Genomic DNA, 16,455 nt, shown 5'->3' on the forward strand with positions numbered 1-16,455 from the left:
AAAGAAAAATAACGAATTATGCTTATGAACTGTCCTACATAATAGGTGTATTTTGAAACTAGGTGTAAATTTTACGCCTGCAGATTCATATCTAATGCAGTTTGTTACTGTGCCATTTCTAAGCAAATGAAATGGGGCCCTCGAAACTTATACATGCATTTACACTTTTTGTAGATAATTTTGTTATTTCTACTCAGAATCTTTTTGGTCCTTATAGGAGAATAAAATGACCCTTCTATCAACTATGGATAAATGTTAATACAACTTATACTGGTCCATCAGAGGTTATCCCGCTAAGCTACAGGAATAGCAACAACAGTCCACCATTTTACCGGTCGTCGCCTTTCGCAACATGGGCCCATTTGTCTAATCGATTATGACTGATGAACGTTATGAAACATTAAATAAGACAATTAGGCGTAATCGTTGCCACCCGCTGTGATAATCTAAAACCTAATTTTATTGCTGAAAAAATGTTAAATCTTACGACATCGAGCAACTTGCAAAATGGGACATCTTCTAAAATAAATTCAATCCAAAAGTTTCCATTTCTGACGCCACATTATTGCATTGGCTTCTAAATGAAACTGTGATACAAAATATTTGCCCAACGTATCTTCTAGATTATTTATTTTGACAAAATTATTTATCCACTTATCATTCGTAGATTGTGGCACTATACAATTCACACAATATCATCTAGCGTAAACAAAGCATGAAAAAAATGTAAATATTCCGATGTATGGACACAGAGTACTAAAAGAAAAAGAGTACATCTTATACAACCATGCTATTCCAATACCTAGGGTACTCCCATAGCTGGGCGTTATCTAAAATAAATATTGAAAACCTGATTTTTTTCAAATCTGGACATTATCGGGCTCATTCTACTCAGAATCGACAGTATTCTCCATCCTGCCATTAAAAAAAGATGTCCCAAAATGTCCATTCCATTACGTCACGTTTTCGTGTGATTTTTAGTGTTCCGTACCTCAAAAGGAAAAAACGGAACCCTTATAGGATCACTCGTGCGTCCGACTGTCTGTCTGTCTGTCACCAATTAATTTGAAATTTGGTACACATATGTAAGTTTGTGACCCAAAGACGGACATGTAACGCAAACAAATGAATTTTAAACATGGGGGCCACTTTTGGGAGGTAAATGAGAAAATTAAAAAATAAAGTTTTTCAAACTATATCGTGTTATATATTAAATGAAAGAGCTAATTGTGAGAATCTCAAATATACTTTTTTACAATTTTAGGATAAACAATTTAGAAGTTATTCAAGAAAATAGGCAAAAAAATGTCCACCCCCCCCCCTTTATCTCCGAAACTCCTGGGTATAAAATTTTGAAAAAAATAAACACAATAGATCTTTACCTATAGATTACAGGAAAACCTATTAGAAATTGCAGTCAAGCGTGAGTCGGACTTAATTACTAAGTCTTTGATCCGACCCCTACGGGTTTTTTAAAGACATTTCACACTCACGTTTCACATAAAAAATACATTGTTTAAATTGTGTAATATACGGAACCCTTGGAACGCGAGTCCGTGGTGGAATGTACAACTTTCATACTAATTTTTGGGACATTTTTTTTATCATCAGGATTAAATATGCTAGTGATTTTGAGTTGAAAGAACCCAAAAACACCAGGATCTGTGAAAATCAGGTTTTCAATATTTATTTTAGAAAACGCCCAGCTACATGTGCGCAACATGGGTTTAAGTCCCCTTTTATAGTTTTTCGTAAATAACTCGTAACTCGTAAACGGTGGCCCGTAGCAAAAAATGTTCGGTTACATACATAATCTTCATAAAATTGTCTACAAAAAAAATAACGTACACTTTCTGCCAGGACCCATATTTAAAAATATTTTAAAGCGGAAAAGTTATTTATAATCAATCCTTAGATCGTTCTTTTTAATTTTTCCTAAATAACTCGTAAACGGTAGCCCATAGCAAAAAATTGTCTTTTACGTAAATATTTCCTACAAAATAGATATACACAGGTTGTCCTAAAAATATCACGTCAAAATTACACTGGGGGTAGGACACCCTAGTAGTAAAAATTAAATGAAAAAACAGCCTGTATAACTCGTTACTAGTGTTACTACTCTCTCTCTTGAGGGCTTTCCAAGTGAATACCGGCACCGTCACTCAACCGTCACTGATAAAAAAGAGCAAAATGAATATAAACCTAAATCGGTTATAATAATTCGAAAAGCGTGCAACTTTTACTGAGGTCATGTTAAGGCGGTTTAGATGATCCTTTTAGGGTGCCCTACCTCCAGTGTCAGTTTGACGTGCTATTTCTGGGACACCCTGTATACCTATTTTGTAGGACATTTTATACATTATTTACATATAACACTATTTTATGCTATGGACTACCGTTTACGAGTTATTTACGAAAAAATATAAAATGGGACCTTAAAGGATTTACCACACTGGATGCGTTCTGACGGTCAGCGGTCAGGTCAAACATATCATAGCATTATATATGAACAACATTGGCAGCAACCTTTGAAGTTGATGTTTGACCTGACCGCTGCCCGCAGAACGCATCCAGTGTGGCAAATCCTTTAACAAATTCCAGTTAAAAACGTCTAAAGGTCATTTTATTGCCCTCTTTCATACTACACCACACCACTGTTCAAAGTGCTTGTTACTCTGCTTATTTCATTCCTCTGTGGTATGGATTGTAGTCCTACGACTAAAATTAGCTCGAATTGACCGTCGCGTAGAAAGCGGCAGTGTTCCCGGTGCACTCATACATGTCGGAGTCAGCTTTCCAGAAAATTACGAATGTCTGTTCAAGTGCTCGCTGACATCAGACAAGCTATGGCCTGACTTGATTCATGGTTTTAAACGATTTTTTTGGTTTTAAACGAAACATTGTTTTAAACCTTTACGGACTGTTAAATTTGGCTAACCAAGTTGTAACCTGCTAGCATAACTTGCGTTCTCGCGCGCGACTCGATACATCTAGCGTGACTTCAAATGACTCGCGCGCGAAAACGCAAGTCATGCTAGCCGGTCTGATGTGATTTATATTCGTGACATTCGTGTAGATATAAAAAGAAAGGATTTACTTCAATGAAATCGAAATATGTTAAACTCAGTATCTATATCTACTTACAGATGTTTCTGAATGCCAGCAACAGTATTGATCAAATTTGATTATGTACATACTGTGTTTAGATTAGTTAATTATTTTCAAATTTTATACAGAAAAAATGGGGCTGTAATGTTATTTTATCAAACTTTCGGAACCGTAGCGATTTCTGTTTAAAATGTCGATAAATAGGTATGAATGTTCATAATCACAACATTAGCGCAAAACATATTTACATAAAGTATACTGATTCATTTATGTGAGGAATAAACATAAAGTTATTTTCCAACAAACATGAATAACAAAAGAGGTAACATTATACAAACCAAGGAGTTTAAGTTGTACTTTTATATACATATAACAAGTACCTATATTTTTAAGGTTTCTTACTTCTTTCCCTACTTTTATTTTTTACTTTAGTTATATAAAACCTAAATATATTTTATTGTTTCTAGGTTTGGTATAAATACGCAAAAAATATTTATGCAATCATACCTACACGTAGCATTCCAAATGTAGGAAGTTTTGTCAACAAATTGTGAATCCTCTTTGTAATATGTGACAATAATTACAAGTAAACTAGTACCTATTAAGTTCTAAAATCAATTCAAATACTAAATACAATACAACAATATACGTACGTAGGTAGGTAATTATTGCGGTCACAATAATCCGCCATGTTATAAAAACCGTGTCGCGAAGCGCATAAATCGAGTATTGTGGGGCGCGCGTGAGATCGGTACCGATTATGTACAGTGTACACTCAATAGCAATAAAGGCCATTTGGTTGGTAATTTCCATACAATGTTACACGTTTTTATTGCTCTTGAGTGTAGATCGTCGATTGTCACCGGGGTGCTGTTAACGGGCCGCGCTTCTTTCTCTGGGGGCTTGATCGACTGCAGTACGGTACTATTGTATATTGTATAGGCACGACATGAACTTGTTAAGATAGATCTTTAAAATCCATAACGAGAAAGTTTTCCAAGAAAGTACCGATTTATCATTTTACAGTGTAATCAACACTTCCATGATAACTAAACAGTATTTTCGGAGAGCACAGTCTCTATAAAAATACCTATAACAATAACTTAACTATACATATAGGTGTGCGTATAATATTTAGAGGGTTTTACCTATATCTTGAGATTCCTTTACCAGATTTGATAACGATGGGGTCAACTTGAATATATTTCCCTTTCAAAAAAAAAATACAATATACTTATATATTACTTTTAATATACCCCTAAAAACGATACGATATAACATTAGTCCCTTTCAGATGCATCATTAGTGTCTTGCTACGTTTCTATCTTGTAAGATACTTTGCCATACACGTGGACAATTCTTTAACGATATAGATGTACACTTGTTGCAATCAAAATGGTATAAAGTCTGATCGATTTGTACACGAAGTAAACATTAAGACGGACCCATTCATTGATGTATTTTTTTTTCCTTCGATTACCTACTTTGCATGGAATAGTGAGATATTGCCTCGGCTCACAAAATTCTGTAATATTACTTAGATACCCATAGTTTTATGTTGTGCCAATTTGCTTTTTAATATGCATCGCTATTTATGCAAGTAATACAAATTTCTGTGCAGGCTTTAATACCTATCGATCTTCTTTGACTGTACTCCCATGCGAATCACGAAAGTTGTAGATGCCACAGAATATACAAATGGCATCTGGGTATAATGCATTGAAACAAGGTCCAAAATAATATACATAGTAAAAAACCTTTCTTGGCTAAAAAAACTTTTATAATTGCAGAGGTCACTACCTAGTTTTTACCTATAACTTTTTTAAGCCATATACCTAATATATATATTTTTGCTAAACTTCTGGAATATAAAACTCTAGCTAGATAGCTGTGTAACTATTTAGCTCAACAAATCGTGATTATTAATCTCTCATCAATATTTTTGTGCCTTTTCGACCTTTTAAAATAAAAAGTAGTCCCGTTTTTCTACAGTCACACCTACTTAAGAGCCTCCCCGAATAATCAAATATAAACTTACCCAGAGAGAAAGTAGAAGACAGCTTCCAGATTTCTGAAAACAAATAAAAACTAAATTAAATCAAGTCAAGGAGATCACAATATTTAGATTACCTACTGCTTAAAGCTTTTATAATCATACAATAAATTCCATAGAATTTGTAAAGGTTTTCCTCTTGTTTTGATACGACCTTGAGTCGTATCATTAGGCATCTCACGCGCACCAATAAGTGCAAGCGAGTTGCTTTATGACAAGACGCTGATTGCAGACTTATAACAAATTCCTATCAATCAATCAATCAAATATATTTATTTGTATAAATAAGGGTACAAAACAGGTGGTATACAAAGTTTTCATATGCTATATGTACATACATGCATTGTTATAATCTATATGGCACAATTTTAAACACTTAAAAAATTATTGAAAATGAAATTGATAATTAATGTCCTACTTGGTAATATGAATTTAAAATAATTAACTTAATTATAAATAAATACGATTATCATGCTTACAAGTCACAATTTTCCAAAAACTCATCAATAGAATAATAGCAATTTTCCATTAAATGTCTATACAATTTCCTTTTAAATAAATTAATTGGTAGTTCCTTAAAACTATCAGTAAGACAATTAAATATTTGTATTGCCATTCCATAGACATTCTTCTTAGGAAGTGAAAGATTTGTTGTCGGCATGAAAAGTTCCTATAAGCACCTCGTTTTGATGTCATAGTAATTGTTTTAAAGCAAGACAGGTTTTCCCTAACAAAAATACAAATTTCGTACATGTACATGGCGGGTAATGTCAATATTTTTTTGCTTGTAAACAATGGTCTGCAGGGCTCTCGGAAGTCGGCTCCACATGCTGCCCTAATGCATTTCTTTTGGGTCTTAAAAATTATGTCTTAGCCTAAATTAGAATTGGCCTCTAGCGCATAAGTATCGCGCGGTCAAGTGTGAATGTGAACCGAATCGACATGCTGATATTAAAATCAAAGTGATATCAAGTTTTGTTTTTGCAAATTATGTACTTACAATATATTTATGACCAGCATAAATATGAAACAATTCAAACAAGTTTACTGTAAGTACAGTCGACGATATGGCTCCTCTACACGATGGCCCAGCGTAGGCCAGTCTAAGGGACGCAGCTATGCGGTTGAATGAGATAGCAATATCACTTGCTCCCTCTAACGCATAAATGCGTCCCTTGGACTGGCCTACGCTAAGCCAACGTGTAGAGGAGCCATTAAAGATATGTTTACATGTTTCGCCATATTCTTCTTCTTCCTCGGTCCCTCATTGCTGAGGATCGCGACCATGTATGCTCCGTCTCCATAGTGTGCGGTCTCCATAGTCACGCACTGCATGCTGCCGCCAACCACCCTCTTCACATCATCAGACCATCTCGTGGGTGCTTTTCCTCGCCCGCGCTTGCCATGCCTTTCTAGGTCATGCTTCTCCATATTACAAAGGATTAAGGTGCAAAACTGTACACATATCTTTGACGCCGACTGGTACAACGAAGGAAGCCACTCCTACGCAGTGATAAATCCAGTTTATTAGTTAATTTCGTCTGCGACTTGGAACTAGGAATGTCCTCTCCGAGGTGCAGGAAACTATCACTCGTGAACCGCAGGATACCTATTTAGTAACAATAGGATGTGACGCAAGCAGATCATTGGCGGGTTTAGGTATTGTGATGTTTTGTTTAACTATATACAGTGTGTAAATCTAATACGGGCAATAAAATAAACCAGATATAAAATATATCCGTGTAATCATTAATTAAGAAGTATTTTTAAGTTACACTTAATTATAGCCCCGTAATTAATTTTTGAAAATTTACGAGCAGCAATGTACTACAGACATTACGAGACATAACATGACATCAACATGACTTTGCGAGATACGAGCTTTTTATAGCAACTGCCAACAAGCGTTGACAGTTACTTTAAAAAGCTCATATATCGTAACTTGAGTGTTGCTTTACCTACATTACGGGCCGAATTATTTTGTATGGTTAATATATTCACTGTTTTTCTAAGAAAATATTATCTCAATATACTTATTTATATCTTGCCAGTTAAGTACTTCAGAAACGTCAATAAAAATCTATGTGAGTGAATATGTGTTCTTGCATACTTCTTTTGATTCAATCACAATCCTCGGTTTAGGTTAAGTAAGTTCGGACGATTTTAAGGTACCTACAAATAATTTCAGTATGCATCGAAATAATTTTTTGTTGATATCACAAATCTTCTTGTCCTAAGCCTTATCCCATCATCTGGGGTCGGCTCTCCTTGTCTGCATTTTCCACTGTTCCCGGTTTTGGGCTACGGTGTTGTCTATTCCTATCTCTTTTAGGTCCTTCTGGACCGTCGTCAACCAGGTGGCGGGCCGTCTTCCGGCGCCTCGCGCTGTCGTGGGTATGCTCAGGGCAGCTCGTACCATATGGTCTTCAGGGCGGCGGAGTACATGTCCATACCATCGTAGGCGGCGTTCTTTAACCTTGTCGATTATGGGCGCGATCTTATAACTCCCTCTGATGTGGATATTCCGTACTTTGTCCAGCAGTGTGACACCCGCTGACCAGCGTAACATGCGCATTTCTGTCGTGTGTAGCTTAGACAGCTGCTGTTTACTGGATGCCCAACACTCGGTACCATATAGTATAGCGGGTCTTATTGCTGTTTTATAAAGTTTTCCCTTGAGTTTGATGGGCATCTTCTTGTCACACATTACGCCTGTGAGTTGTCTCCACTTCATCCACCCCGTAGTTGGTAGTAGTTGTTGATATCACAAATGACCTACATAAATTATGTATATTCTTAAGGGACTCAGAGCGTTATGAAAATAGCTAGCCCATTATGATAAAGTCTGAACTTTATCCTGAAAGAATTAAAATGCTTAAATTTTGCTCAAGATTAATCTCGTCTCACGGAGACACCCCACTTCAACCTACATGATGGACAAAACACAAATTTTTAATACAGTTGCTCAAAAAGTGCTACTTTTCGTGGCTGTTTAGCGTGCGGAAAGTTGGTTTTTACTTTTCCAATTTTTTAAAATTTTTACTTGTTCCAATTCATGACTACTTATTGATGAGTGTTAATATTAGTTTCCTTTAAACGACGTAATCAACATAAAAACCTACTGTTAATGTAAGAATACGAAAAATATGCATATTTCATATTTTATTACTTACCACTTCATCATTATAAGTATTATAACACGTTTATTTTTTAATGTTGAAAAACCGTTCTTAATAAGTTGTCTGAATGGAATCGAACTCCTGTCAAAGAAGAGGCGTATTTTCTTACTGCATGAATGTTTTAAGTTTCCAAAGGCAACATTCGATATTGTTTTTATAAATATACGATACACAAATAATCGTAAATAACGATATTTAGGTAATAATAGTACAATGTTTTAATATTTACAATTGTTTCTGTATTATAGAACATGCATTTGAAAAAAAAAACTTTCATTGAAGTGGGTTCAATAATAATAACAAAATCTATTCTAGATTCTAGTCGAATAAAAGCTAGAAAAACACCTCTCCATAATGTCAATGTCAATAATGTCACAGAATTAATAATATAAAAGTTTCGAACTCCATTCCTTACTTGTTGCTTTTCTTATTTTTTCGCAACTGTAATAAAAAACGTCATCGAAATGTACTATACTATGTTATACAATGATAAAGTAAATATAGGCTTTCCTTCTTGGATTCAAACTAACATAAGTTCAAAAATCATATTCTCAATGCCGACAAATTTAAATATCTAAACATCAAGTAATAAATATTAATAAACGTCGGTAATGTCAACAAATAGCCATCAACCCCCATTAGTAGAGGGGGGCATCGGTCATTAGAGGGAACATTTCAAAATCAAACGAACTTGGTGCGCTGACGAAGCGGAAAAGTTGTGCTAATTGCCTCGACCTACTCTTTTAACAGAAAATAAAAGATAAATTACTTAATAAAATGTAAACAGTAGTTTTCAGCATAAAAATTCTATCAGGTACTTACCTAAATACTATTTAATTAAACGCAATTAAACAAAACTACCTGGCTGGAAAGTGGAAACACACGTGTCATGTTCTTATTACTTTATTTCAGAACACTCAAACTAAATAAATTACCTATAGGTAACTAATTATCACTTCGAAAATTTTACAAACAAACTTTAAACGGCTAGTCAATTAAGTACAAGGAAACTAATAGTTTAAATAAATACCTTTACCACTGCCTTTCCTTCGCCACTAAATTAAATAGGTGCCAGTAGCAAAGAGTACTTAGTATGTATTTATATTTACTTTAGGAAAACAAGAATTACTAAAAGCTGCTTAATATTTCACCACTTTTAATGGTTCAAATTGAAGGATAAAAAGGATAGGTAAGCTATGAAAGTAGATTGCAAATTAATGTAGTTTTTAGTTTATGGCACGAAAAAAAGTACCTAATACTCGTAGGTACTATCAATTTAGCAAGATACCAAAAATACATTTATGCGAGAAAAAATTCACCTCACTACAGTAAGGGATCCACAAGTACTACTTATTAAAAATAATATAAATCATGTTCTGCATGACATTTAAGCTCTTCAAGGAGCCTCTACGTGTTGGATCTATATTCCGACGCAAGCCTATCAAAAGACCGGGATTTAAAGGCCCGTGAAATCCAAGGAGATACATATAAATTAAACTTGTGCAACACAACAAAACAACTACAGTTAAAATCGGAAAACGGAAAAGCTAGATTGCATCAATTTCTTCATATTCATTTTCATATGAAATCGAAGCTCGCAATCGCACTGTGGCAATCGAGATGACCTCTCAATAATCAAACCCAACTTATGAAACGGGCTTTAAACAACAACGGTTATATAACCTACAGTCATGCTCAATGTCGACAGCGTTCAGCAGTTAAGGACCCGTGTTTACAATGAGACATTTTGAATAAAAATACTGACTTGAATTAAAATGAATTCCCTTCCAGTCATATGGCAATGACAATGGCCCAGTTGCTAATGGGCCGAGCTCCGTTTTTTAACGTGCTTGTACATGTAGTAACGTTTAATGCAAATACATACGTATGAAATGAATTTAGTTTTAATTAGTTTACTCGTCACGGTTGCGCACAGATTTTGAGCTGATATGCGCAAATTTTGTCGTTTTGTCTATTATTACGAGCATGTTTGGTTGGTCACCCATGGACTGGTTTAATTTCGATTTTAGTTTCCAAACCGTAAATTTGAAATCGGTCTATGGACGCAGCTCCAGTGTAGCAAAACACGCATGTTTCCGACCAAGTAAAAACCTGTTGAGACACTTGAGACCCTTCAGAAAACCTCGACTGAAAGATCTTTCTTTTTTGTGGAAAGAAAAATCTCTAATTTCGCTTACCTGCATTCGTGCAAGGTGAAGCATTTAACCAAATTAGGCATGCCTGCGCTGTAAATTATTACCGTAGTCATAGGTAATAGCCTATTACTAATAGGCAACTCAAAAGATCGTAAAAACTCGTTTTTGCTTGAAAAATTATGTTATCTTACAACGACATATTCATAAATAACAATATCAAACACCGGTTTGTCTGAGACAAGGTCGGAGACAGGTTTCGTGCGATCTGTCATGACTCGGTTACCGACAAAATCTCGGCTGCCGTAATAATTTAATTGACGTAGAATATCGGTGTATATTATTTATCATTCTAAATAAATTTGTTTTACAGATAATTTAATTTTACAAGAGTATTTTTCAATATTACACTAAAAATAATGGACGCTTTATGAGGCATCATAAAGATATTTATTTTTAATTTGGTAATTACAACTAAGTCATTAAAGTATAGGGGTTCCAGGCCCTAGCCGAAAGGTGCCAACGAGACTCCATTATTAAGCATAAGGTGCACTGTCCGTCCGGTCCGAGTAAGTAAACATGAAACTTACTTTCTGGATTAGAGTAGTACCTAATAATAAAACAAATTTCACTGTATAATTAAATACCTAAGTAAATAAAACACTTCAAACATGGTCTTATGTATGTCCGTCTCAAAAAAAAACCCGGCATTAAAAAAGTTATGGTCGGTATGGAATACGAGTCGTCGTCGTGAGGAGTCGTGCTTGGTCGATTATTGTTCTATTATTTTTATCAATACTAACTTCTTACCTAAAACGAAGAGATATGGCAACATACGTTGACTACATAGTAACAACATCGTACTTATTAGCAAACTATTATTATGTATTACGAATCTAAGAATGTTAAATATTAGTAACACAAATCATGTAATTGGCTTCGACATGACAATTCTTGCAAAATAAGTCTAGATGCCACTCGTAGCATATAAAAGTCGACTTATCTCTCAGCTAAAATACTTAGTAACTTCATTGCATAAACTTACGCCATTTGTACATCAATAAGATTGACCTCGCTGTACAACGCAAAGCCAATTTATCCAAATCACTTAAACGAAGTAGGCATTTCGATTGATGCGATATTATGCAAAGCGCACGTAATTCTACATTGTTATTTAAGACAGCTCGTGCCATCTATTTGCCACCATATTTATTACTGAATAGTAAAATTCGCTACTTTGTAATAGGTAACTTAAAGCATATAGTTCATATAGAATTGGTACGCACTAAAAAATTGATATTTTTTTAAGCAAACAAAGTTATCAATGGTGAATTTTAAATAGTAATGTATTTAGCTTTTAAATATGTTTAAATAAATAAATAAATCTCTGTTATGTAAATAATTACGAACTTTTTTCGTAATGGACCCCATCATGTTCTGCACAACACTTTTGTTGATATTCTTGGCGTGTTGATCCCATGTAGATCACAACGAATTGATATCCTGGGCAATTTTTTATGATTCCCCGGTAGTTATCGATAGATCGAAATTAGGGACAATTCGGAGGATTCATCTCGCGGGGTATGAAATCAACCTGCCAAAACCAAATGCCAAAACTTTTTTTGAGTAGTGGCAGCTGGCTAAATCAGGCCACATCTTTACAGTACACTACGACATTCTATGAATTTTCGTGATAAATCGTAATCAGGCAGTCCTGGATTTTGTTTGACTGACCTTAGGACTTTTTTTCCAAAATCTTATTACTTGTACCAGACCTCCGATTAGTTTGTATCTTCCTGTTGGCGGATAGAGTCTCCTTACAACGTTTTATGACCCTACAAACACTAGTTTTAGCATCTTAAGCGACTTTGCTGTCTTTCGTCCCGGACCGATAAGAATTTGAAAGGTATTTGTGCACGATCAATCTTTTTTTCTCAATTTCCATAGTCGAGAACTTTAATATGCATTAAGCCAACAAAATTATATTTTCACCATGAATACTTTGAAGGTTGGTGATTAGACTGTGCATGTCAATTTTTTTCCCGCCATAAAAAAAATTAAATCTACAACTAATTATGTGCCTATTCTATATGAACTAGGCTTTAAATTCTTTAAAATTAATAATAAATAAGTATATAAGAAATTTTGTACGTTTTCGTCAATACACATCAATCATATTATTATTCTAAACAATTATAAATTTTATTTAAATGTATAGCGTTAGCGACAATCATTTGGAATAATTTCCAGTAGACTTAGTTATAAATTAAATATATTTTCCAACAAAATAAAGTAAAAGTTAGTCAATTGTAGAAATACAGTGGCAAAAAAATGTGCATTCCCGTTGCCAGGGAGGTTTTGAAATTATACTGAGCAACTTTTATTATGGAACTAGCCACGAAATCGCGATAAAAAAAAATTACCCTCCCATAGAAAATGGACCAGCCAAAATGTTTCGTACAGCAATTTTTTTATGTATATTATATCTCATTGAACTCAACATTTCAGCCGTGCTAACTGCAGCTCAGAGCCTAGTCGGGTGCCAAAAAGTCCTATGTTCGACTAATAGTCACGTAATTTGAACACATTGATTAGGTACGTAGAAAATAATCGTATTTATATCTACTTTAGCGCATTAAATTTAACATCAGAAACTGATCAGAATTTCATTCGTAATAAGACAAAAATTAAATGTTAAAACTAAATATTCAAAAGGTCTATATTTGCATCAAACTAGAGTTTAGAACTTTAGACTCTTACATTCCAATGTGTCAAAGTAACCTTGAACGTTAACAAGTAGGTACCTAAATAACTACCTAGCGCTTTGTGACTTGTTGGTTAAATCAAACAAGAAACATGTCTCGCAACGCAAAGCAAAATCTCAACTCAACAATTTTATTACTTTTCAATTTTTGACAATTAACGGTTAACGAAGGAAATAAAGGTTATAGTTACAAACTGGCAAAAAACAACATTTTCACACAAAATAAATAAACTAGCACCAACAAAAATCAACTACTATCTATGCAAGTAACCTCAATTTATTAACAGACATTTCAATTATAAAGAAGAACAACACATTACCTGCATAATAACACTACACAAAACTGAAAATATCTCATCACGTACTTTCCAACGTTTATCACTTGTTCACAACAATATTTCACTCACACATCGTCAATTACGAATATATTTGACAAATAACGGGAGAGGAAAGGGATGTAAGCCGATCCGCGGTGCTGCGCGAGCGCCGAGTGTTTTGAGCAAATCGCGTGGTAAAGAAAGACGCGCCCACGCATTCACGCGGCTATTACTAGAGCTTCTCGGCCCTATGGCAAGGTTGCCTGGAATACCACGATTTGTCCCACTTATAGGATAGGCTTATTTTAACACAATAACAAGACTTATTTTGAACACGGTACGAGTATTAGAGCTAAAATTATCCCATTGGCAATGACACTTTTCGATATCAATACTGTGAACTATAATTAAAAATCAATAGTTAGGTATGCGTTATAAAATATCCCACTGCCGCGCACTACATGGTCACTTTTTTTCATCTTAGACAAGCGGACATATTTTTCACATTTGTTTGGATGTTTGACTTTGAGTTCAGTCTTTACTAGCTCCAAGAAATGGACCTAACCGCATACGTTCAGAATCAGACAAATATCATTTTTGGATAATATTTAAGTTAAGTTTAAAAAATGGAAGTAAAACTTTACTTTGAACGCAAGCACCATAGCGTTGCCATTATATAGTAACAAGATCCGGTTATTGAAGATGTTTATTACTGACTTTCTCAAATAAAAAATCACCACTGCAGTATGCACTATGAAATTATTCATATTATAATGTCCGACATTGGCCTACATGGGACAACAACATACCTCGTGTTCCTCGTGTTCCCTGTGGTCCTAAGATACTGTTATCTTCCGAAGATTTCTTGCTTAAAAACCACCTTTAAAAAAACTAAAATTAAGATGACTAAAATGCATTAAATTCTACTGAATCGTCACACACAAGTTACAAGAAATAGGTACTGTATACGCCAACTAGAAGTGGTTTTATTGCATCTCAGCGAATTCCACTTTCGCAACCGTCGCGTCGTATAAAGTTAATCGTATAAACAGTTTCTGATTATTTTCTGAAACCCAATTTTTTTCAACGAATATCCAATAAAATCTTCGCCGATACCGCGGTCATCGCAATATGCAACATTTGCGTCAGTTTTTAAAAGGATTTTCGAATTTTAAACACGTATCTGAGTAGCTGGATCAACAAACATATAAATAACTTACTCGTAACTAATCTCTAGAGAGTATCTCAATGGAATCAACGTTTTGACAACTTACAATAAAAATGTTATCGTCAGGTTTCTAATCGCCTAGTGGGTTATTTCTCTCCGTGGGGGGTGGTGTGGCGACCACAAACTCGGACGGTAAAGAAAATAATTACACTTAATAACGTCAATTCGATTCCTAGTATGGCAATAAGTAGTTAGTTACCTATGGAATTAATTTAATATATTTTTATACAATTATAAAATACATGGAATAAGTTATAAGTTACGCGCAGGTACACTTTTTTAACATATTTTCAATGTATAATATCTAGCCAAGCATTAAATATGGGTGAACTCTACTTCTCTTAAATGTCACTTTCTTATACTAAATGTTTTTTAAAGAAAATTGAGTTAGCCTAAGATACCACTGCAATTTCTGCATCCATCAGTGATTTCATTATTTTGAATAGCAAAATAAATACCTATATATAGTTTTGTTTACCTATCTACAGAATTAAAAAAAACACGCGACCCTTTAGTTGCCCGCTAGCCAGGGTTTCTTGACATTCAAGAGATATGACATTTAGATCAGTAATGGAATACCTATATGCCTATATGGTTAAGTCAGAAAACATCGGTAACGTAATGTCAGGGTGTATCGTCTTAGAACATTTTGAAGACGTGAACGACATTTTCTTATAGTGAAGCGACTTTGTGTATAATGTTATCAAGACCGTGGAAACAAACCTATGGCATTTTAACTACATAAACAGGATATTAACAAACTATAGGTAATATGTGGCACGACAATGACTTCGTAATCTTGCCAATTATTCAATGTATTTCTTATAGCCCCATGTCTATTATGGACAAAATTGATCAATTGTACTTACATATTATGGAAACCATTTGCAATCACAATCAATCTAAATAACATCCTCAGCACGCCCGTATCGTTTCATAGGCTTGTAATATTAATTCTAAGTACAAGCAATAAAGTTTAATTTGCTATGTAACTTTTTAGCGACATGAGATATAGTGTGTTCACAATAAAAACGTTTGCTACATTTAATGTTTTTGTTGCAGTTTGTGACATGGCGCGTGGCTGTCAGATTTGTGTCTACTAAATAGAATAAAATAAAATATAATGTATAAGATGATACATGACATGACATGTATCCGCACTCGGTAGCTACTAGTCGTCTTTCTAGGTAGGTAGGTATATTGAAAATTTTGCTGTTTGAAATGTATACATAGCAAACTTCACAAAGCCGTATCTCTAGAAGTCGATAAACGAAATGAAATTGCGTGCCAGGACAACAAAGACGGAGGATAAAGTATGAACAATGGATAAACAGTGTAAGTGCAATCTAAGAAAAAAAAATTACGCGTGACAGTTCATGATGTTATCGATAATTCTCGGTCACCTCGCGTTGCTCCGGTGACACAGTGGCCAATCAGGAATCGCTTGAGGTACTTAGGTGACATAGGGTTGTCACCTGAGACGACTGCAACAATAGTTATATGTATTTTTGTAAACTTTGTTTGTAAGTTTATTTGTAGTAACTGATGTCAAAAATAGCGTCGTCGACGTTATTACATAGAAAACTTTCAAACACCCCATAAGTTATTCTTAAATTGTTTTAAACAACCGATTTATGAATCCAAATCTAAATT

General features: G+C 34.5%; 1 protein-coding gene across 2 annotated transcripts in view; it reads right to left on the bottom strand.

The window, feature by feature from the left end:
- LOC134744391 (extracellular serine/threonine protein CG31145) overlaps window positions 1-16,455 on the bottom strand; it is a 113,215-nt gene that overhangs the window by 65,923 nt on the left and 30,837 nt on the right. The window contains exons 1-2 of one of the 2 annotated variants that reach the window (XM_063678193.1): window positions 13,578-13,724; window positions 5,147-5,179 (exon numbers count right to left, since the gene is read on the bottom strand). In XM_063678193.1, coding sequence (XP_063534263.1) covers window positions 5,147-5,179; window positions 13,578-13,615 — 71 coding nt within the window. In that variant the 5' untranslated portion in view covers window positions 13,616-13,724. Of the gene's footprint in view, window positions 1-5,146; window positions 5,180-13,577; window positions 13,725-16,455 lie in introns of those variants that run through there. The other variant, XM_063678194.1, reaches the window with a different exon arrangement.

The sequence above is a fragment of the Cydia strobilella genome, chromosome 9, assembly GCF_947568885.1.
Source record: "Cydia strobilella chromosome 9, ilCydStro3.1, whole genome shotgun sequence".
Lineage (NCBI taxonomy): Eukaryota > Metazoa > Arthropoda > Insecta > Lepidoptera > Tortricidae > Cydia > Cydia strobilella.